The following is a 24,312-nucleotide window of genomic DNA, read 5'->3' on the forward strand; positions in this document are numbered from 1 at the left end:
CAAGTGCAAAAGTGATTGAATACTGCGCTTTCTGAAGCCGTAGAAAAATTCTTCAACTGACGCGACACACAAGATTCGCCTCGGAGAGATGGGAAATTATGGGATATCGTTGGAGGGGGCTCGATGAATTGCCACAATGTTCGCTAAAACTCCAAGCGCTTTGATGGGCTTTATGAAATCGAGCGGACATTGTTGAAGGGAAATTTCGTAGACACACCCAGAGGCCCGTTTTCGCCCAAGAAATCAAGTTATTGTCTTTTTTAGTGTACAGTAGCGTTTGTTCTACCGAAGGAAATGCCTTCTTATGGTTTATATGGAGGATGGTGGAAGAAGTCTGAAATCGCGTGTCGACAATGCTTGTACCGAAGGCAAACAATAGCGAGTGCGGAATTTTCACCGTTTCTCCGGTTTTCAGCCAGAAATTTTACGTACCTGGCCGTGGTGTGTATTTTTCTGTATTTTTGCAATCAAATTTTACAATATAGTGGCTTTGTTTTGAATCAGTATGACAAAATTTGCAAAATTTTTGCCTCCAAGGCGTCCAAGATGGCTGCTGTGGTCACGTGACAGAAGGCATTGCCGGATGGTGACGTAGCGTGGTAAGTGAGGAGAATATAAAACTGTAAGCGGGAACGTTTGTTTACGCGCCCTTTGCTAGTGCTGTGAGAAAAAAAAATTATGCAAGTTGTCTGTTATTGCCATCTCTCATTTCAGGACACTTTTTAGCTTGTTTCATTTTCTGAAATGAGCAGTTCGTTCGCTGATTGATTCTATAAGTTTTGTTTTTATCATTTGCTATTTTGATTTTTTGGATTGAACACCATTCGGCGAGATGTCAATAACATTAGCATTTGACTAAGGCTTGTGTAAAATGATCTTTTTCATCACTTTTGAGCGTAATACAGACAATTTGACACTAATGTTAACACTTGATCAAAGCCTCATTTCTCGTTACCATGTTTACATTCATTCAAAATATTCGTTGGTTTTTGAGGGGCGCGCGGCGTCAATCCATTGTACCCCCTCTGGGGAAAAGCTGCCTTGGCGCGAGGCGAACTAAATCGTTCGATTCTGGAGAAAGGTGCAATGGATAATGCGACTCCAGCTACAACGAACAATACCAGGATGGAGAAACGGATCGCTTTAGAGTGCGGCAAAAGAAAACCAGATGAGGTAAAGCCTCGAGTCTTTTAAGCTCTAAGGATCCCGTCTTGACGAATTTGGAGCCTTTGACTCGATTAGCGGGTAGAAAGCGTAGTAAATCGACTAATTTTGTGAGTCGTCCCTTCTCCATGTGCTTTTGTTGTTTTGCAGATTGTCGAGCTCATCTTGGACAATTGTTATTCCACTAATGTCGTTGGCCTAACAGATGAATTTGTCAACTTGGAAAGGCTGTCTCTGATCAAAGTTGGGCTGACAAATTTGAAAAATTTCCCCAATTTACCAAATCTGACACGGGTAAGTAAGATTTCTTGGAGAGCGTAAGTTGTCCTCCTTCACATTTGCAGTGCACCCTACCTGGGCTATTTTGAAAGTTCCTTGCGTGCTACAGATTCTCAGATGCCTCTCTCTTTATTTCCAGCTGGAACTTGGCGAAAACAGGATAATGTCAGGCCTGCAGTCTCTTCAGGGATCACCAAAACTAGCGCATTTGAGTCTCAGTAATAACAGAATAAAAGATCTCGAAACTTTAGAACCTTTGGTAAGTACAAATTTCTGTGTAATCGTTTGCGGATGAGACGCGTATACAGTATCGATCAACTCTTTTAAATTTAACTGCGGAATTGAGTGGTAGCTTTTGTGCTTTGTTATTCGCGGCTTGGCTTTTTTCGAGTAGCTCTAATAGGTTCTGTTTTTCCTCAACAGTCAAAACTACAAAATTTAAAAAGTTTGGATTTACTAAACTGTGAGGTAGCGACGATAGAAGGATACAGAGCTGAAATATTCAAGATGATACCATCCCTTAAATATCTCGACGGTTACGACAGGTAAGAGCAGAAGAGGGCGCAAATTGCAGTTCGCTCTTGTGTTTCTTCAATTGCTTGTTCGCAATTCTGCAATTTTCTCGAAGACTTCGCATACGGATTTATCGATTTGGTTTGTTCTTGTTCGCCATTAGATACGGCAACGAGGCGGAGGACACGGATTCCTCGGGAGAAGAGGATGGCGAAGAGGGTAAGCTTTCATTCCGTTTTCATTTGTTTTGTAATGTCCTGGCGCTAAAAGCGTCGTAAATGGAAAGCGAAACTATCCTCTACCTTCCGCAGGATTCATATTTTGAAATAAATTGAAGCTTGCGAGATTCGTTTGGCGCAGCGCGTTAAAATATGCAAGGGCAGAATAAAGAAGAATTTAGTGTAAAGCTAATTCAAACCTCAAATTAAACGATTTTATTGAATTTTCATCGCAAGAAGGGAATATGTAGCTGTCTTTTCGCATATGAGAAGTTATAGAAAGGTTTTTAAGGTGTTTTTGTGCCTTATTTTTGTCAAATTGGAAAAATAAATGGCCGCGAGAGCGGGTACCACGCACTAAACGAAATTCCCGCGCATTTGTTGGTTCGAAGCTATTTAAAGATTTTGTTTTCGTCGCTTTTTCGTCGATTTTGGTTACGTTGAGCAATCTTTCGGCGTAGCAGTACGTATTTCTGTTGTAGGGACGTTCGTATTTTTAGTTCACGTTTTATGTCGAAATCGGATCAAATTTCACTTCGGCTATGGGAGAAACCGTGGTCTGATCTGATTTTTGCATTGATATATTCGAATGACTAATTTTGAACAAAGACTTCATTTAAATATCGGGTGATTTTCGATTTTTTGTCATTTAGGTTTCAAAATTTTAAGGGAATCTACAAGTCCTACATTGTGACCTTGATCTTTGATCATCTCTAGTCTGTTCAATGCTGAGACATTTTGGATAATGTTTTGCTTTATATTGAGTTGTTTTCTTGTTCTCCATTGTTTAATCTTTTGACCGAGGGTGTGTTTCAATCTCTTATGTTCACTTTAGGAGGGATACTAAGGTCGTACAGTATAGTTGGCTGGCCTATGGCTGTAAAGAATGCTTTGTCGATAAACAACTTGGGTTTTTAACACTTGCAGAATAATATACATGTAGTTTTATAACTTCTGAGGATAAATGTTTTGATTTAATTTTAACAAAAAGTTGAGCTTAAAGGTATGTGGCTTGAAACATGATTCAATTTGGATTAAACGAAATGCTAACAAATGGCTTACTTGTCATAGCAGAGTTAAAATCACAGCGTTTGTTTTGGTATGGCAATTTTTCAGGAAGAAATGCTACTCTACAATGCAATGCTCGCATCTCTCTTCGTGTTTCGCACATGGTAGCAGGATCGAATGAGAGGCGGCTGTATTCGCAGGCTATGCTCGCATAGTAACTCAAGAAGTTTGAGAAAGCCAAAGTATTTTACAAGAGAAAACAAACATGACTCGTGTAATTATTGAGAAAAGTGACGTATAAGAAGGAGGCAGTATCTTTTGAGTGGTACTTAACAATATGCAGTGGTGTCAGTAGAAGCCAGCGACCTGCAAACTTCGCCAGCTGCTTCCCAAATCATTGCTGTCTTCTTTCCAACACTATTCTTATCTTATCTGATATGTAAAGTAAAGTCTGTCTCCGAGCCATGAGGCCCATACAGTCGGAGCTTATCCCGGTTTCCGTAGCATTAAGCGACTAGGAGTATTGCTACTCCCCCCTGGATGGGATGCTAGTCCATCGCAGGGTTGCCCCCCAGCAGTAAAAAATTCGCCGTTACCCATTTATACACCTGGGTGGAGAGAGGCACTGTGAGAGTAAAGTGTCTTGCCCAAGAACACAACGCAGTGCCCCGGCCAGGCCTCAAACCCGGGCCGTTCGACTCGGAGTCAAACGCGCTTACCATTAGGCCACCGCGCCTCCCACATATCTGATATGGATTCCAAATAAACCACATTATTTTGAACAGGCAAATTCCTTTCTCAGTTTTAACTAAGCAGTGAAACAGTTACGGCAAATTTGCTTTCTCAATTTGTTCCCTTGTATTGTATTGGCATTGTTGAGTCAAAATGACTCATTTCAGAATGTTTTCATCTATCTGTGTAGAAACAACTAGTAGAGTCAGGGTTGTCGCAAAGTTTTGAAGTAGGTGGCTGTATACTAGCCCTGAATCAGAAGTATAGTCCAGCGGAGTAGCCGGCAAAAAATTGAAGTACACAGTGATTTTGGCCAGCAGCGAGCTACTTTTGACAACCCTGTAGCGTCTCTGATGATCATGTGCACCTCCTTTAATATTGAGAGCAGTTTCAGTGGTTCAGTGTAGTTTGTAAGTTATGCTTGTCAGCAATGCTTTGTCGATAAACAAACTAGGTAACAACACTTGTAAAATGATGTAGCTGTCAGCGCTCCAAGCTGCGACCATTTTGGTCGCCATGGCGAATGTAAACAAATTTTGGTGACTAAATTTTCCAAACAGGTCGCCAGTTTGGCAACCGGTGTAGTGCAAATCACAGGCTAGGCACCAGCATAAATTTTGGTTTTTTGGAGTATAATTACTAAACCAAACAAATTTGACTGCAAAATGTTTTGTTACAACTTTTTCACTCACTCACTCATCTTGCTTAGACTGAGCTGTTTGTTGAGGGTTGTAAAGGGAGGGATCTAGATTATGTTCCCCCAAAAAAATAGTCATTTTGTGATTCACGTTGGAAAAGGGCCTTTTACGGATCACCAAAAAAACCCTTTACCACACTGAATAAAAGTTTTTGTGGCAGAAAATAAGTCCTTTGCACAGCTGCCTACTCCACTAGGGGCTGCCGCCTGCTAAAAATAGTGAAACGCCTGGTTATTGAGCAATCTTGTGTTCTTTTTTTTTTACAGATGATGAAGGTGACGAGGATGACGAAGGAGATGATGATGACGATGACGAAGATGGTGAAGGTAAGAGTGCTGTTGTGAACTAACTGCTTCAAAGAAGCACTCGGCATTTGTATCATGGTGCAATACTAATTGGACAATCTTTTTGGTCACGTGCTCCTTTTTTACATATTATTTTTATAACAAGTATTACTGGCAAATAAAAGGTGATGAAAGAATAATACTTCAACTTTCTACATTTTAGGGGAGGATGATGATGAAGATGATGTTGATGATGAGGAGGGTTCAAGTGGTGATGAGGATGAGGAGGGTGTAGAAGGTGAAGGTATGTTTGCAAGATGTATAGTAAATTGTGCATAATATAAATGATTATGTATTGCATAAATTTCATAAAAATGTTCAAATGCCACGACACATGGTAATGGGGAGCCTTTAAGCTATGGCAATGGTGATGCCGAGGACAATGCCTAGTGTAAAATGAATTTGTTTTACTTGAGAATCTTGCAGCTATCCAGATGTGATCAGTGTATCTACTGGTTTAGGAGAGAGCATCAAACCCCAAATAGAAATATGAAAATTTAGCAGTTGTTGTTCACGACCTCCAGAATATGTAGAATTTAGTCAATTCATGTTGTTTTGCAGAGAACAGCCAAGAAATTTACAAAGATTTAATGCACATTCAGAGTTATTACTCTGCACATTAAAACTTTTGTTTAGTGACGTTCTCATTCACGTTTCCAATGTCATTTGCTTAAGTTCCCTTATGAATCAAAATGCAGGGATGTAAATAAAATGCGGAAGGCGGAAAAAAAATAACCACCTGAGGCCTTGATTTTTGTGGCTAAAATACTGTGTCTGGTTAGATCTTTTATTCTTACCCAAGTTTTTCGCCTGTGTCCTGAGTTTTCTGCCTCCCCCTCAGCATGCTTCGTTCTAATCTTCTAAGTTATCTATGTCTTTTTGTGTGTGTGTTTGCGCAATTTATTATATATATTTCTATTACTTTTTCGATCCGCTTCAAGTCTAATAAGTCTATTTTGCTTCTATCGTGCCACATTTCACGCAGTTTAATATCACTCCTATGCTTTGTGTTTCGCGGTATTGCCTTGCTTAACAAACACGATCTTTTAGCAGTAAAATGGTCGCAAGGAGGGCTTCGTAGCAATTTTAACTCTATATTGATTGTTATTTTCATCCATGTTTTTGCCAAGAAAACATCATTTGTCTGAATTATGACAACTCCATTTACAGCATCCCTTTGTTCATTAAATGTCAGAGGTCTAAACCAATCGCGTAAACGAAGACAGCTTTTTAGGTGGCTGCACAACAATAGATTTGATATCGTATTCCTCCAGGAAACCTACTCAACAAAAAGCATAGAAAACTTATGGAAATCTGAATGGGGTGGCAAAATTTACTTCAGCCATGGTACAAGTCATTCGAGAGGTGTCATGATACTATTGAATCCCAAATTAACTGCTCTAGTTGACACCATCGAAACTGACAAAAACGGAAGATATTTAATTCTTCAGGCAACTATTTGTGATACCACCTTTAGATTGTGTAACATTTACAGCCCGAACAATAATTCTGATCAAAAAATGTTTTTCTCGAACGTTCGTGACATTCTCAGTAATCGTTCGGACAATATAGATAGTACTATAATCGGTGGAGATTTCAATTGCGCGCTAACAGCTCGTGACAAACTAGGAGGTAATGCGGTAGAGAGAAAAAACAATGTAATCAGCGAAATCTTCGAACTGCGCGACCTGTTAAAACTTCAAGATGTTTGGAGGTATCAGCACCCTGATCAACGGCAATTCACATGGCGCGACAAGGCACTAAAAGTACAATGTAGATTGGATTACTGGCTAGTTTCTAAGGATCTCTTAGAGATCGTGCTTAATACAGAGATAAAAGAATCCTCTTTGTCAGATCACTCTGCAATAATTATGACACTCCAATCTAAAGACTTCGCGCAAAGAGGACCTGGTTTTTGGAAATTTAATAATTCTCTCTTGGAAGATAACACCTTCTTAGAACAACTTCATTGTATAATACCGGAGTACAAAAAGAAATACTGCTATCTTACCGATAAAGGTTTATTCTGGGATATGATAAAAATGGAGATAAGAGGTTTCTGCGTGCGTTACTCAAAGAAAAAGAGCAGAGAGCGTAAGAACATAGAAAAAGATCTCTCAGATCAAATAGACGCCTTAATGAAAACACTCGTATCAAACAGGTCAAAAGAGAATATTGCTAAATTATATAGCCTGAGATCGGAGCTAAACAAGATTGCTGATTACCGGACCAAAGGAGCTATTGTAAGAAGTAGAACAAGATGGCATGAGCAAGGAGAAAAAAATACTAAATATTTCTTAAACTTGGAAAAACGACAGCATGCCAAAACATACATATCGAAGCTTAAATCTCAAGATGGCCAAGAAATAACAGACTCCAATGAAATTTTACACTGCCAAAAGCTGTTTTATAAAAACCTCTACACAGAGGTACCTCGAAAGAACCGGCACGATAAATTATTTTTTGAAGACCCAAACCTCCCAAAATTAAACGACGCTGACCTAGAGAAGCTAGAATTGCCACTCACCAAGCAAGAATGTTTTGAAACGCTTAAAATGAGTGCCAAAGGCAAATGCCCAGGAAGCGACAGATTCACTGTAGAATTCTATTTACATTTTTGGTCCGTCTTAGGAGATGAAATGGTTGAAAGTTTTAATTATGCTCTAATACACAAATGTCTAAATATAACTCAGAGACAAGGAATTATCAAAGTTGTGCCAAAAAAGCGGAAAAACAAGCTATACTTAGAAAACTGGAGACCAATATCTTTATTAAACACTGACTATAAAATAATAACAAAGGCCATAGCAAGCAGAATCGCCAACTTTCTCCCCAAACTTATCCAGTGCTCGACACTTACGCTAGTACACTAGCCCAGGACTAGTAAAATTTCATGCTTGGCTAGTAAAAGTACTTTCCTACTAGCCCATAGACTAGTAAATTCGTGGAAAAATAAATCAACTACAACTCTATAACTTGGGAAGTTTTTCTCCCAGAAACCTTCATCAGGATCTAGTTTCCATAGCTTGAGTAATTTAAACCAGAGCACTTGCGACCCACATCGCATACAGATTTTTATCGTACGATCAACTTGCAAACCTGACGCCATCTTGGAAAAGACCCTCTGTCCTCGCTTCCATGATTCCCAAAAGGGACCTGGGAGAGAGCCAAAGTAAGTCGGCCATCTTGGGGTTTTCGCGCGAGCGACTGCGCGAGCATGATTTCAAGATTTTGTAACACTTTACCTACAAGAAAACCGCCTTCAAGGGCCGATAATCATGAGCCAGATTTACATTGTTCACCAGAGGACCACACACTGCACGAAGAGAAAAAGAAGTGTGATCCACGGTCAAGAAATTCTTAACCGAGTTGGATGATAGCATCATTGCTGCGTCTCAGTGAAGGAAAGATGTACTTGTGTGGACTCAAACAAATATAGTGCTAAGAGATTAGCTGATTCAAACTTGGCTGTTTTTATTTTTTTAAGGGGGGGGGGGGATGGGGCTAGTGACTTGTCCTTGTGGGCTAGTGATTATTTGTACCTACTAGCCAATTGCCTAGTATCCAAAAAAGTTAGTGTCGAGCACTGTTATCCATGACGACCAAACCGGTTACGTCAAGGGGCGATACATTGGCCAAAATATTAGGCTGATACAAGACATAATGAAAATAACATCTTTAGAAAATATACCAGGCATGGCAATATTCGTCAATTTTAAAAAAGCCTTTGATTCGGTTGATTGGCAGTTTTTATCCAAAGTTCTAGAAGCGTTTAACTTTGGGCCACAAATTCGCGACTGGATTAAAACTTTCTATACCGACATTACTAGCTGTGTCATCAACAATGGACATGCCTCCGAATTTTTCAGCTTACAAAGAGGAGTCAGACAAGGCTGTCCCTTATCTGGAATCTTGTTTGTACTTTGTGCAGAAATCTTAGCGAACGCAGTTAGGAATAATAAGAATATTAGAGGAATACAAATTTATAACAAAGAATACAAAATATCACAATATGCAGATGACACTACTGCATTTGTATCCGACGCGTTGTCAGCGCAGAACTTGTTCGAAACATTACGCGCCTTTCAAGAGATTTCAGGACTAGAAATAAATAAGTCCAAAACTGAAGGAATGTGGATAGGGTCACGGAGAAAGGACGCCTCGACACCTTTTGATATAGCTTGGCCTTCAGAGCCGATATATGCACTAGGAATCTATTTCTCTTACGACGAAGCTGAAGCTTTCAAAAAAAATTTTGAACAAAAACTACTGTCTATGAAGAACCTTCTTAATCTTTGGCAATCAAGAAATCTCACGTTGTACGGTAAAATAACCATTCTTAAAAGCCTCGCTCTCTCGAAGCTAGTCTATAATACATCGGTACTTACTTTTCCCCGAGAATTTGAATCTTCAGTTCAAGCAACCATTACTCAGTTTGTTTGGAACAACAAACCTAAAATTAAACATACCACCATGATAGGCCCGAAAGTTAAGGGTGGCTTAGATCTGCCAGATTTCGAAATAATGAACAACGCTCTGAAAGTCACTTGGGTAAGAAGGCTGCACGAAAGCAATGAAAATGCAAGCTGGTGCCATATACCTCTCACACTATTAAAACAGGTAGGAGGTATTTTCCTACTAGAATGCAACTATGATTTAAAGTACCTCAAACTAGATATACCTATACGATTTTATAAGGATGCCTTAAGCATTTGGCAAATCATAAATAATCATACTCCAGCAAACAAAGAACAGATTCTCAATGAAATTCTGTGGAACAATCGGTTTATTAAGATCGAAGGCTTCTCTGTTTATTACCATAGTTGGCATGCTGCAGGAATAACCAAAATCAAAGACATTTTCTACGAAAACAACTTCCTGACATTTGATAAATTTTGCCGCAAGTTCGCCATCAAAACAAATTTTCTTACTTATTATGGCTTATGCAACTCTATCCCCCAAAACTGGATCCGCTTGTTAAAAGAACTTGACACCGACGCACCCACTTGTTTAGAATATGCAGAGAAAATTCCTTTAGACAAGCTTTCATGTAAATCAGCTTCGAAACTTCTAATCGGGCTGAAATTCATACCTCCCACAGCAGAACAAAGAATGTGGCAAGCAAACTTTGATAAGAAAACTATTAAAACTATCTACAGCATTCCTTTTAAAGTGACCAAGGATATTAGGCTCGCTATATTCCAATTCAAAATTATACATCATATCTTGCCAACTAATGCAACCCTTTTCAGAGATAAGATCATTCAACATGACAAATGTCATGTCTGCGAGCAAAAACAAACCTTACAACATCTTTTTGTTTCTTGCCCGGACGTGCAATCTTTCTGGCAAACCTTTTCCCACTGGTGGAATGTTAAAAACGACGATTTTATTGACTTGAACGACAAAACCATAATATACGGCTTCACAAACAACTTTGGCCAACAACTTGGTTTAAACCTCTGCCTGATAATCGCCAAGTATTACATCTACTCTGCTTCAAGAGAACAAGAACAGTACTATTTCGAAGCCTTCCTTGCTTTCCTCAAAAGTAAACTATCTATTGAAAAGAGTACGTGCAAATCACAAATCATTCTTTAAATAAAACGTAAGCTAACCATTTCCTACAAATGTAACTAAGTAAAAAACAAACTTGTATTACAATTTGTCCGGCAAACCATGTTATCAAAAAAAAAAAAAAAAAAAAAAAAATCTTACCGGATAGAAGCCCTTATTTGACTTTTGCATTCTTGTATTGAATTTTTTTTTTTCCTTTTCTTTATTTTAGTCTGTAACTTACAAGTCAATGTAATCTAAGATGTCCTTTTGTTTATTCGTGGTTGTAAATAGTAACTAAATGTAATTTATTTTTTGAACTGTTCAATAAATGTTTTTGCAAACAAAAAAAAAACAAAAAAAAAGTTTTTCGCCTGTGATCAAAAAAATCTCAGCTACATCCCTGAAATGATGAAGTTAGATGCTAAATAGACTACATAACTTGAGGCATGTATGGTGATGGATGTAAACAAGTTTTTGACTTATCATTTAGAGGGTGACGAAGACGATGATGAGGAGGATGAAGAAGATGAAGGAGAGGACGAGGAGGAACCTGGTCTGGATTACTTACAAAAAGAAAACTTGGAGGTAAATATCTGTCTTCTCGCATAAAAGGGTATTTACAGTTGTTAGCAAAGTGTTTGTGATGTTTTGATATGTTGCACTGAGGTAGGTAGGAAAACACCAATGATGTTCTTTCAAACTAACGAGGAACAGTGAGGATTTTGATTTGGCAAAATTGAGATGGATTGCAAACTATGAATTTCAAAAATTGAGGCTAAATTTTCAAAGGTTTTATTCTCATAATAATGCACACATTTACGAATCTTGGAAATGGAGAAAAACTATCTATGTGTGGTTGACTTGTGCAACAGTTTAAAAGTACATGTTCATCCCAGAGCCCACACCCTTCCACCTTTCTCCTTCCTTACCCCAGAATATACCGTCGCTTGCATCTAAGCGTGAACACGTGCCGCCGAAACATGATCTAATTAGGTATCAAACGTGGCATGATTGGTCATCAAACGTTTGAAGTTTAGCAGACCGTAACGGCAACTTTCACGCCGAAACTTCAACACATTCCGGTTTCGAAACAGTCAAAATGGCGGAAAGATTGGATATCAAGACTTTCTTCGACAAATTGATCCTGATGTGTGTCAATATGCATTTTCAGGTTCACTTGAATCACTTCTGGTGCAAAGTTTCGCCTGTTCTCAGTGTTTATGGTGAGCATTTTGAGCGTGAAAGTTGCCGTTACGGTCTGCTTAACTTCAATGTTTCATGACGAAACATGCCATGTTTGATACCCAATTAGATCATGTTTCGGCGGCTCGTGTTCACGCTTAGATGCAAGCGACGGTAGATGGAGATTACTAAGATCTTTATGTAAGGTAACTTGATGTAACTTCCTGAACTGGGGAACATAAAAGTCATGTCGGGCATGGATTGTGTTCTAAAATTTCCATAACACAAGGACTTGTTTGTGCAACCAAACCTTGTGTTTTTTTCTTTGAAGAGTGGTGGCTTTCAGGGCAGGGATAAGGTACATAAGCTTTCAGAGACTTGACTACTTGGTTATGTTTCTTGAATGTTAACCCTTTGCTAATTGCATTCTAGGATGAGGAAGAAGGTGAAGACTTTAACCCGGAGGAGGAAGATGAAGAAGAAGACGAGGAGGAGGAAGAGGAAGAAGAAACAGAAGAACCCGACAGGAGAGGAGAAAAGAGAAAGCGAGAAGATGACGACGATGATGATGATGACGACTGACACAAACTGCCATAGCATGCATGGAGCTACTGACTCTAGAGAGGAAGTGCTCTTTATGTATAGAGTTGTCAATGATGTTGGAGAGGTCCTTGTTACGAGACTTTTGTCAGGCCTCTCACTAGAACTATCCCATGACTTGCAAGCAGTGTGTTGTCATTCCTGAAGTTTAGTAGCCAGTGGTACTATAGTAGCAGTTTGTTCTCTGTTGGAGTTTTGTAACTTAATTTTGTATTCACTCTTTAAGTCAGGATATAAATGGCTCTGTTTGTGAAATTCTGTAGTGTGCAAGTTATGGGTAGCTTTGTAAGACAACTCTGCGGCAACCAGAGCACAGTTGTACGTTTTCAGTTTGTACAGTATGAGTGATCAGCCATGGATTCAATTGATAACAGAGAGGTTATCAGGACTTATCACTTCATCTTGTATTGGTTGTAGATAGGAAGAAAGGTGCAGTTATTGTCAACTTGCATGACTGGCGTACATTTTTTGAGAGTAGAAAGGAACTTTTAAAATTGCCTGCATCAAAAGTTTTGAACGATCATTTCTTATGTTAGCATCCATTGTCTAGGCTTTCTTAATTATTAAATGCAGATTGCTTCAACAAAAGTGCTCAAGCTGGCGTATATGCCCAAGTTTGAAGCTGTTGATGAGGCATAAGTTTTGCAACACTTAAGCAACTTGTGAATATGTTTTAGTACATAGCACTTCCAACATTATATGGTTATAACATTTATCCCAACATTAAAAAGAAAGAGATACTTTAAATGTTCCTTCACTTAAATTCAGTGAGTTTAAATTCTATGGGTATTTATTTTTCTGAAACTATGTAGGAATTTTTTTGGCAATTCAAACTTAATCCATTCTAATGAACTAAAGCATTTTTCCAAGTGTGGCGCACAAGGAAAAATCGATTCGCCGATTGGTTAGTCTCCTTCACAATTGTTATTTAAAAGCATTTTGTGATGTCCTGAATAATACTATGAAGGTCGCTTGCTTTTCCTTTGTTTTGACTGGACATTTCTTATAAGTGAAGAATACCATTTGAATCAAATGTCACAAATGGGTTTCATGAAAAAAAATCTTAGGATTTCACAATGTCCAATTGTTTTGCTCCAGTCTCTACAGGGTCCATTTGTCTGGAATTCTGAAAACAGTTCAGAGAGAAATACAATGAAACGACACAGTCGACATGTAGAAAATGCAAGGAGGCGAAGTAAACTTGCTTTGCATAGTTTCGGTCAGATTTCCAAGTTGAGTACCCATTGTATTTAAAGACAAAAAATGTTCGCAAATTTTAGAAGGTACACCACAAGCCATCACTGAACACGGGATTAACACCAGCTTTCTGGCTAAACAGGTGTTTGAGAGTATTAAATTGTTTTGCATTGCAGTGCAAATTGATTTGTTATAAATCATTACTGCACTTTTAACTAGTTTTTTGGGCATTGAGACCCACACTTGCTGGCACGTTTATTTGCTTAGGAAGCAATGAGTTGACTTGGAAATTATCTTGTTGCACTCGCATGCTGTGCTAGGAAGGTATTGTTCAAAACGCTTTTCCTTTGTAAGGTATAGTAGCCATGTTTTATATGTGCATTTCTTTATGGAATAAAAAATCTTTATAAACAAACTGGAATTTGTTTTTCAATAGCGAATTCCCTTTCTGAGAAAAAAATGTAACTCAAACGGGCAATTTTTAACGGAGGAGACCGGTTGCGGTTCTTTTTGCAAGTTCGTGAAAATATAGAAGTCACACGAGACAGCAGGAGGGCATTTTGCGTGCGCATGCGTGCAACCGCTGTACAAAGACCGCGTGATCTTGGGAATAAAAATGGCGCGGAAGATTCAAACTTTGTTTTTTGTACTGTTTATCGTCACATAATTTAATATAGACGTAAATTTCGCTAAGAAAAAGTGTTTTGTGTGTGGCAAGGCTCTTATAAAGCATATTTTCTGGCCTGCTTCGGGATCGTTGTTGCAAATAATGGGAAAATATGTGGGACAGGTAGGAAAGCCTTCACCGACAAAAATCAAACAGGCCGTAAAAAGAGGAAAACATCCGTGTGCTGGAGTGTGATATATTAGGATCAAAACTTCACATCAAATCAATTGCTGTAATACAGGCAGAGTGCGAGCAATATTATAGCTTGTCGGGAGATTTTTTGCCTAAAGGGACGGCCACCAAAGAAAAGGGTTTTCCCTGAGGGGAACGACATGTTTGGGTGTTCTGCACATGATAATGCAGCTCACTGATGACTCCAAAGCAAAGCCAACTTGCCCTCGACTGGCAAACAGGGTTTCCTGGAGCAAGAACTGCAGTTCTTTAAAACACATTTAGGCGACACAGAAGTAAAACAGCCGTTATAACAGAATGAACATCAAACTTAAAGAAATAAACGTTGAATGAAAAATTGAAAATAACATTGTTTATAGTTAAAAATTATTTCTTAAGACATTTTATACAGCAGTTATTAGAACGTTTCTGAAAAATATATATATCGCTTGTTCGTTTCATGCTATTTTTTGACTGGTGATCAAGGCTAGATTTTGATAAAGGAGCCAAAAATGTACTAATTAACATAGTAAAATGTAAACAAATAGTCTACCAGCAAAGAATTACCATAACACTTTAAAATTAAGACCGATCGCAGTAATTATTTTCTTGTTCAACAGAATAATTGTGGTATCATCGAAATGTGAAGTTATTTTGACCAATGCTCACGTTTAAGGAAATAATCACAAACGATAGTTTCTCTGTTAGGATAAACCAGCGAGAACGTACGTTAAAGAAAGCTAAAAAATTCCACAATTGACCATTTTTTAACGCTACCTTCGTAGCATTAGACGATAGTTTAAGTACTTCAGGCTCCATATATCATCGGTAGACGCTGGAGATCAAGGCTAGATTTTGAGATTTTTGCATTGTGAGAACGACTAAGTTGTAGTTTTATGACAAAACTGAACAAAATCATGACCACTCGCTCAAACCCGGGATACTTGATTAGAACATCGTATAGTTAAAACTGCTGTTTTATACTTTAGTACTAAATAGCCGTAGCGCTTTGTCCGTTTAGATCTTCCGGCTATTAAAAACATGGGCAAGGTATTTAGGTTCTCGACATTCGGTCGCCATTTTGTCCACGTGCAATGTTTAATACACATAGCCAAAGTCGATCAGATAAACAGCACGCCGACACCAAACTTTGCTTGTTGTTGTCAGAAGATAAAGCAAGGACTCTTAGTATTGTATACAGCAAGTAAAACTTAAAACACGTTTCATTTTGAGCTAGAAATTAGGCCATAAATTGTGGAAAATATGTAAACAATCGATCGCAGAACTTCTCTGTCGTGCGCACTAGTCCATATCGACGCATGCGCACGCAAAATGCCCTCCTGCTCACGAGACATAAATTTGGCGGGTCGATCTACAACGGGTTATCCATTTTGGAGAAGATTTTTAGAACGGGGTATAATATTTAGAACGCACGAAAGTTTCAAATTGTCAACAGCCTAAACGGGGTGCTAAAAAATTGACCATTTTCTAGAACGGGGTATCATTTTCAATAGACAAGGACCCCCGCCATGTGATGACCTGGGAGGACATGTGCAGTCACACGAACGAGCGAGGAAGGAACGAACAGAACAAGAACCCCCAAAGGAATCATCACATGATCTGAATGGGGGCAACAACGATGTAAACACGTTAGCCGAATTGGTCATGCAAACTCTTACTAGAACCTGGTGCTATTTTGGAGACCGGCACACATCCACCCATTACATACCTGAGTACCCCCCGGGGGTGGGGGATGTACCGTGGCCAGTCGAATGGCGAAGCTCTCGCGCGTCCCTGTCCTCGCGCCTTCGCCGATCACATGCACATCGGAGGCTATCACACAAAGTAAAGCGCCGAAACGCGGTACTGAATATTCCCGCCTGTTGGCATTTCAGCGTGATTGTGGTATTATTTACCACTGATTCAGATCATGGCCTCTTGGGACAAGAGTGAGCGTTGCTGTGCAAACTGCAAGCGTGACATTGGGGAGCAAAAAATATGCTTTCGTTGTTGCTATGATTTTAATAACGCGAATGGACATCATCTATTCAATACTGACCAACCCAAGTTCCAAAATAACTTGTGGCTTGAATTTGTACCATGGAAACTTCGAGCACTTTCAAAACTCACTTGACCATGGCGTGACAACAATATAAATAGCATACACAGGGCGCACCCTCTTGCATAAATTATTAACCAACATGGCTCTCAATAAACAACAATACGAATCGCTGCCCGGGAAAGACGGAGGAGAACCAGTAATGGCGAGCGATAAACCGATTGTAAGCCAGCCAGCGAAGCTGTCAGCCACCGAAGAGTATGTCCTCAACTTGGATCCGGCCACAGTATCGGGTAAGTTCGCAGTTAAGGTTTTATAATTTCCTAAAACTAAAATCTCCGCGTCAGATGAAGCTGTTTGTGCGCCGAGTCGTCCCTTTTGAAAGCGGCGCCATTTTGCACGGGCAGTTTGAAGGTGTTCGGTTCGTTATTAATGAATGAAAGTACGCGGAGAATGTTCGATACCTCAACAGTTAGGGAACTATAGATTAAATTGGTTTAGATATCACTATTTATTTAATTTTAAGAGTCACTTGGTGAGGCGACGGGCGTTTTATTCTTGTGTATTGGGCGTTGGCGATCAAATTAAGCCTTGTAAGTTGCTGATCTTTAGGAATGCCGATCCCTTTCGAGATCTTACGTTACGGTTTTTGCTGGAATAGAAGCCGTATGCCAAGCCTATATTTCTTGCTCTAGTTTGAGTAAGCAATACGTTGTCTTTGTTAACACTAATAAGCAGTGTAGGTCAACAGTGATATGCATATTAGCTTGGAGGCAATCGACAAAAATATGCCTCAAATCAAAGTAAAGCAAAGTGAACCCTTGATCAAATGGGTCAGCTTTATCTCTGATTTTGAATATTAATTTCACTTCTGATTGCATCTAAAATGCATTGTATACAACGTACAATTGCATTAGGCTTACTTTTAGAAGCTCAAAATTAAATTTGGGCTGGCTGTTGTGTAAACTATTCAGTAAAATAACAATGAAACTGCAGTCTTGATTTTATTTCACTTTGTTCTAAATCATCCAAATCTTCGTACACCTGTTCGTATTAGACCTTATAATACCAAAGTCACACTTGTGCTCTTTTCATCGGTTGATCACCCAACGGTATAGAGTTAATAGCTCAGTCCTCAGAGCACAAATTATACAGAATAAACTGTTTTACTTTTGATTTCCTTGCCTAAAAGGGTGACATATAATACCGGTACGTGCTGATATTTTGCGAGTTGCATAGTATTTTTCCAAGCCCTGTAGGGGCAAGGATAAATGCGACCAATGAGCAAAATGTCCGCTCGTATTATATGTTAAACCATAGAATAAGGGATTATCCATCCATATTTTTGCCCTGTTCTACAGTGTAATAACATGGCATATTTTGTGCGTTCTTTTGCCTTAATATGGTAAAATGGCACGATGGTGGAATAATAAATTGGGAAATTGTTTATTTTTTGTGGATGCCTTCATCCTAGGGATTGAACCAGGCATAGCAATTTCTGCTTTCACTGTACAGATTGGGTTTTTGAATCAATAAAAAATTTGATGACTTCTTCCTGTGAGATCCCCAAGTTTGGATAGAGGAATGATTCCTTAGCAACCAATGCTCATGCTGCTTAATTGAATGAAAATTTAATTTTAAAAACCATATCTCTTGAGCTTTGGTTAAGAAGACTGTAAAAAGTGACTATTTGTGGGATGAAGCAAGCATAACAAATTTAGAAATGCATGGTAGTGTTTAGCTTGGGAACTTGGCAATACAGTAAAAACCCGCGTTTAAGAACCTGGGAATTTAGGAACCTTCTGCCAGAAATTTGCATTTTTAATACCCCAAAATATAAGAACCTGTTTAGCCAAACAAATTCCAACAGGTTCTTATTTGTGGGGTTTAACTATTTAATTTGTATATTTTTTACCAAAAACTATACTGTGTCATTGATCAATAATTTTATTAATGTTGTTGTACTTTTGGCAACTTGGGTATACATTATAAAATATTTATAATGAAGAACAGACCAGATTTTATACTATTTCTGATAATCAACAACAATGTCTACTCTGTAGAAATTACAAACCTACTTAGCCTAAACTGTCAATAAGTACCCCATGATACAAGAACCTGTTTTGCCAAACTCTGAAAAAAGTAGGCTCTTACACACAGGTTTTTCATGTATTCCATTTACTATAACAATCCCAAAGATACTGAGTCACATAGAAAACATGTGCAGTGATATAATTATAATCTATTTAATGAAAGTTGGCATTTGTGTGTTTCATTCAAGTTCATTCATATTACACAAATTCTTTATGTTAAGTTACCAAGTCATCAGCACCAAAATTGTCAGATTAAAATTAACAAGAAATGATTTGTATGGCAGTATGGAATATCTTGTGATGTAATTGTTATTGAAGGCTGATATTTTTACCAAAAGAAACTGCCAGCCACATGCAAATTATTGTTTGCAAATTATTGTTTTATACCCTCTCCAGAGCTTGTTTTGAACAACATGATTATTATCTGCTAATAAATGGGCACTAGTGTACATGATGCACAATTATTAATTTTGAAAGGAACCTCAGCACTTTTCAAACTAAACAGACTGTGAGACCGTGGAAGTTTTGAATTTTCTTCATTCAAGCATGGTTAAGTCTGTGTCAAGCCTAGTGGCCCATACAAGCCGAAGCTTATACGGTTTGCTGTAGCATGAAGGGACTAGGAGTATTTCTACTCCTTCAGGTTCCTGGGATGCTAGTCCATTGCAGGGTTAGCCCCCAGCATTAGTTATTAGCCTTATGTGCCTTATGGCATGGAGAGATATAGGTATTAGTTCGTGGGTACCCATTTATACACCTCATGATCAATTGAGAGATGCACTATTGGAGTAAAGTGACTTGCCCAAGAATTCAACAAATTAACCCAGGCTCGTCCTCGAACTGCTCGATCTGGAGTCCAGAGAGTTAACCATTTCAACATTATAAAACTGTGAACCTTGATGATTAGGAATAGGAATCTGTGAAAGTTTGATTGATTTAGTAATCTGTTATGTGTCTTGCAACTGGAGCAGAAATTCATTTGTCCCACTCTATTAGATGAATAAAATTAATGGTAACTTTGATAATAATGGTCAAATCAGTACATTATTTCTACAGTTTCGCTTGGATATTTAGGCCTGCTTGAGTGTAGACTTTTTGCTGTCACTTATTGCTATGCAATACACATGTGGCAAGCAAAAATTATGCTACTGGACTTGGTGCCTAAAATACTTCTTTGTACAGTTGATTTATGGTGTAATATGTCATGCATTTTTTGGTAATTGTTGCTAACAGGTTGGTCTGTGGAGGAGGTCAACCAACAGTTTCTTGAACGTGCTGGATTGGGTTACATGGCAGAGCAGTTTTCTGCGAACAAGATCAATGGAAAGTGCCTTATGCTTATGACAGAGGTGAGTTAGTAATTGACTAGTATTCCAAAATTTGACTTCAAACAGGACGTTTACAACAAAATAAGTACAAGGTTACAGTTGTAAAGAAAAGCAAAAGTATCACATTTAGTTTTCCAAAATGCAAGCCCTATGATTTCACAGTAACGATCGTTTCCAGTACTCGGCTGTGTCATTATGGTGTTCATAAAAGCACAACCGAAAAACAGTTTCCCCTCCAGGGCCAAGAAAAGGAAATGAATCAGTTAGTTTGAAAAATTAATGTTTCAGAGGTGATCTTTTGGTTTAAGTGATAATTTCACTGTTTTAACTGATGCTGAGGGCCAAATTTCTTTGTTAAAGTGCAAGATTTGCAACAAACTTTACATGTGAGTACTTCACAGTTCAATTTTATAAGAAATTATTGTCAATGAAGACTTTTGAAGATTTTTTTTCCTTGTCTGTTCTCTAAAGAGTAATTTCTCTTTCATAAAATTTATCTTCCTGTCTTCCAAATTTGCCTTTCTGATTTATCTTACCTTATTGGACATCTTGTAAAACTTAAGCTTACGTAGTTTTCTCAAAACATGACGATAAATAAATCAAATAATAGAGTTATGCACTGAAGCTCTACAAAGTACTTTTACAACATGTTTATTAAAATCAATGATATTTAAAATGGGTTTCCATGAATTTTCACAGAAAAGAACCAGACACTCACAGTTACCGATGTGTTCCCATGATCTCTGGGCATAGAACTAAAAAATTATTTTCCATGGGATTTGAAATCCTAGGGCTTGAAAATGAATGACTCCTTTGACTTTAAGTCAAGCCAAATGATCATGATACTATTAATGTTAATTGAACGCAAAACGTTTTACACAATCCTTGAGTCTAAGTTCTTGTTTTGTTCTGTCCAGGGTCACCTTCACGAGCTTGGAATCAAATGTCTTGGGGACAGAATCTATCTGGCTGAGCTAATTGGACTATTAAAGAAGAAAAAGAGAGAAGCTGATCTCAGTGCTGCCAAGTGGTCTGGAATGACTCCTGCGCCGGGTATTGCTTACAAGGAAGACTGTGGAGAATGCTGCCTTGCCTACTTCTGCCCATGTTGCTTGGCCAAGACCTACTGGCGTGTAACAGGACAAGGCGTGTTCTACAAGCGAGAACCACCTTGTGGATTGTGGATGGAGGGTAATTTTTAGCTGTTGATATTTCTAACAACAAATTCTCCCTGCTGCTTACTAACAGTGCTGCCAGTTAATTATGATTTGATGAAATTCCCTCCCCCCCCCCCTTTCTAATAACTGCCCCCATTTCAAGGAATTTGTAGCAAGTGGTCCTATTCCAATAAGTACCCGTCTTTACTCTGATAAGTGCCGTTTACAATATTGCTTCCGTCTATCTGATCCAATGCTAGTGCATATAATTATTTGTTTCATCAGTGTCAATTTTAATCCATAATTAAGACTATAAAGAGCAGATTAAACTACCGGTATATTCACAGTATGTACTTTTAGCACTTCAGAGATGTTAAGGTAAAAAAATAATAATAATAAAATTTGCACCCTATACCAAATAAATACTGTGTCCCCAATAACAGGGTTCGCACAGTCTTGAAAAGTCCTTGAATTTTAGGGGGAGTCCTTGAAAAGTCCTTGAATTCCATTTTTCCTTGAAAAGTCCTTGAATTTGTGTGTAAGTCCTTGATTTGGTCCTTGAATGTTCTTCAACTTTGAATGTAGTGGGGTCGAAAGAGAATTGCTTTACATAGACTTTGGTCTTTTCCTGTGTAAAGCAGCTTCAAACACTGAAAAAGCTGGATGTAAAAGCAGCTGATAAAGGGAAATTGACTGTTGGATTACTTTGCTTCTCAATTATTGAGAAGCAAAGTAGGTAATCCAACTGCGCACATGAGTTCAAATGCCAGTGAAACAAGCGGTCACCAGCGGTTTTGTATAGAACTGTTAATTGTCCTGCGCAAGCCGCATGCATTTTAGGCATTAAAAAACCAGCTTGCACTGGGAATGTGCATTAATGTACCATCTGTGAAATTACATCCCTCGTAGGTGGTCCTTGAAAATTCAGTTTGGGCCTTAAAAAGTCCTTGAAAAATGGTTGCATTTTTTTGTATGAACCCTGAATAAGTGTTTTCCTTCAATCTCCCAAAATTAAATAACTCTACCAGCTACTAAATCAAATTAATACCATAATTTAGGGGACTGTGGACGATGTAGTGTAGAGAGTGCTAACGCTTCCCACCATTGTGGCCTGGGTTGGATTCCTGCCAGGTGCCATATGTGGGTTGAGTTTGTTGTTGGTTCTCGTCGTTGCTCTGAGGGTTTTTCTCCAGGTTCTCCAGTTTTCCTTCCTCCTGAAAAACCAACATTTCCAAATTCCAGTTTGACCTGGATAGAGGACCCGCATGACTGATATTGCTTAATCTCTAAAATAATTTTAATATTGTGATGATACACTTGTGATGCACATTTGGTCATGTCTTAGCATGTTATGTTATTGGCATATTAGCATGTTATATATATCATGTTATTGGTAAAACTTAATCATAATTTGTTTTCTTGATATTGTCTTTTCAGTTCGAACAGAATACATGGATTTCAGATTCTTCAAGGATCTGGAGTTGAAGACCACTCGGAAGTGCTTGTGCTGCTGCGCAGCCACAGAGCTTGAGATGTATGTTGACGACCATGATTCCAGTGCTGCACAAAAGGAAGGCGAACCTCCCAACCCAGGTGCATTCCATCCCCATGTACTGCGTCACCCAGAGGCAGCGCAAGTTGAGCAGACAATCAGAAATGCCTGGAACAAAGTCAGACTGGTCGCAGAATAGACACAGTGCCAATGATTTATTTGCATTAACCCCAGGGTTAACCCATTGCAACCAATATATATTTTTAAAGCTAGTCAATAGTATTCTTTGCTTGCTCATCCTTGGGAGGGTTTAGTATAGAATGAAAGCATGCTTATTTAATGTTTTCACTCATCATTTATTGTACTTCCTTACTTCCTTAGTCTTTTCAATTTAAAGGGGGCACGCTGGCCTTCTGTTAAGCTGGCATGCTGACTGAGGTCACTGTGTTGTATTCTTCAGCACTTAAAACACTTTACTCTTAAGGTGCCTCTATCCCCTCGGGTAAAGAGGTCAGCACACATGACGGGACTACTGTTAGTTGCAGGGACTTGTTGCAAGGACTTATTTCTGTGTCTAGTCACACACACAGTACATGCGACAGGACTTGGTCCCCAGGCTAGTCACATGGTCTAGTCCTTTTATGTGTGCAGACCTTAAATGGATACTGGTGATCTGTTTGAAACCAAAAAAATGTTGCAGATTCAAAGTTGGGTTTGGGACCCAGTATTTTCCCAAGTCTGGCATTGAATCAAGAAAAAACAGTAGTGACACATACTTGAAGTAATTCAAATGTTTCTATTAAAAACCTGAAAATGTGTAATGTAGCTAATGCTGTAACAAATCACTGACAACAGAAATGAAATCTGGGGTATACAAAAATTCATGATTATACAATAATATTTTGCATATGATTGCATATTGATAGCTCCTGGCCCAGGGTTTATACTGGAGCTTACATAATTTACAGCAAATAACAGTGGCCTCTTGCGGCATTATTTCCTCTTTGTTCTTGGCATCATTAACTTGTTGACCATTTCACAAAAGCAAATTTAGCAACCTTTCAATTCTCATATGCTACAATAGTTCAACTCGGCGTTGTTAATCCAATAAACTTTTCAGTTTTGGATGGTCTTATTTTGGATATATTGAACTCTTTCATTTAAAGAGTACCCTGGGAGCAAAGTTACCCTTGTTACAGGATATTTAAAGAGTGGAAGTTTGGAACAAAGAATGAAATAATATTTCAGTAGGGAATTTATTAATATTTCGAGAGGGATGCTTTACTGGTTTTAACAGTTAGGCCTTATAAGCCAAAATTTAATACAGTTATTAAAGTAATCCCAATATAACAGTAACCTGTTGATAGTAATGGTTATGTAACCCTTAATTACTTTATAGTTTATTATGTAGGAGGTAATAGAACGTTTTCTCTTTGCTGCATGAAAAAAAATGTATTTTATGTTGTATTTTATCCTTCACATACAGAGGTTCGCTACAACAGGATGCAAAAGGAGTGACTAAAAATTTACCAGCTTGTTAAGAGATAAACTGTTATCTTTTTCTTAACTTGTTGCTGACTAAATGTCACATTCCCTTTGCATCCTGTACTAATACTGTACTTTCAAGTAGAGTTTACAATGTGTTTGTGCAGTCAGGTGTTTATAACCTCAGTTCAAAATAAACTTAGTGTTCTTAAACTTTTCCTCTTGCTCTTGTCTGTCTATTTATTGGTGGTTTTGTAATACCTTAAATCATAGTTAGTAGTCTCCCCTACTAACTATGCTTAAATAGGGTGTTGAACTATAAAATGAGTATCGCTTGAGTTATCCCTGCAACTTTTAGGGTGTTAA

At 38.4% G+C, this 24,312-nt stretch overlaps 2 protein-coding genes across 4 annotated transcripts; both read left to right on the forward strand.

Moving 5' to 3' along the window:
- Positions 1-152: 152 nt before the first annotated feature.
- LOC144641556 (acidic leucine-rich nuclear phosphoprotein 32 family member A-like) lies at positions 153-13,909 on the forward strand. Of its 3 annotated transcripts, none has more exons than XM_078500587.1 (10): positions 153-441; positions 538-599; positions 1,315-1,458; positions 1,583-1,702; positions 1,867-1,988; positions 2,120-2,175; positions 4,879-4,938; positions 5,120-5,200; positions 11,006-11,100; positions 12,130-13,909. In XM_078500587.1, the coding sequence occupies exons 4-10, from the start codon at positions 1,607-1,609 to the stop codon at positions 12,277-12,279; spliced, it is 660 nt and encodes a 219-aa protein (XP_078356713.1). In that variant the 5' UTR covers positions 153-441; positions 538-599; positions 1,315-1,458; positions 1,583-1,606; the 3' UTR covers positions 12,280-13,909. The 3 variants fall into 3 exon arrangements, 2 of the variants coding, with proteins under 2 accessions (XP_078356713.1, XP_078356711.1); XR_013568575.1 differs by lacking the exons at positions 153-441; positions 538-599 and adding an exon at positions 1,019-1,173 and having other exon boundaries at positions 12,130-12,612; positions 12,650-13,909; XM_078500585.1 differs by lacking the exons at positions 153-441; positions 538-599 and adding an exon at positions 1,019-1,173.
- A 2,463-nt stretch (positions 13,910-16,372) lies between these two features.
- Positions 16,373-24,159, forward strand: LOC144641578 (uncharacterized). The gene is made up of 4 exons (XM_078500617.1): positions 16,373-16,684; positions 19,718-19,833; positions 20,730-21,003; positions 22,407-24,159. Exons 1-4 carry the CDS (start codon positions 16,534-16,536, stop codon positions 22,658-22,660), a joined length of 795 nt encoding a protein of 264 aa, XP_078356743.1. The 5' UTR covers positions 16,373-16,533; the 3' UTR covers positions 22,661-24,159.
- Positions 24,160-24,312: the final 153 nt, after the last annotated feature.

This window comes from Oculina patagonica, chromosome 2 (assembly GCF_052425735.1).
Source record: "Oculina patagonica isolate OP01 chromosome 2, crgOcupat, whole genome shotgun sequence".
NCBI lineage: Eukaryota > Metazoa > Cnidaria > Anthozoa > Scleractinia > Oculinidae > Oculina > Oculina patagonica.

Excerpts from the sequence above, each read along its gene's own strand:
- LOC144641556 (XM_078500585.1), top strand. The coding sequence starts at position 1,087 with ATGGATAATGCGACTCCAGCTACAACGAACAATACCAGGATGGAGAAA. Across the intron at positions 1,703-1,866 it reads TCGAAACTTTAGAACCTTTG|TCAAAACTACAAAATTTAAA; the intron begins GTAAGTACAAAT and ends TTTCCTCAACAG. Across the intron at positions 4,939-5,119 it reads CGATGACGAAGATGGTGAAG|GGGAGGATGATGATGAAGAT; the intron begins GTAAGAGTGCTG and ends TCTACATTTTAG.
- LOC144641578 (XM_078500617.1), top strand. The coding sequence starts at position 16,534 with ATGGCTCTCAATAAACAACAATACGAATCGCTGCCCGGGAAAGACGGA. Across the intron at positions 19,834-20,729 it reads GCCTTATGCTTATGACAGAG|GGTCACCTTCACGAGCTTGG; the intron begins GTGAGTTAGTAA and ends TGTTCTGTCCAG. Across the intron at positions 21,004-22,406 it reads TTGTGGATTGTGGATGGAGG|TTCGAACAGAATACATGGAT; the intron begins GTAATTTTTAGC and ends TTGTCTTTTCAG.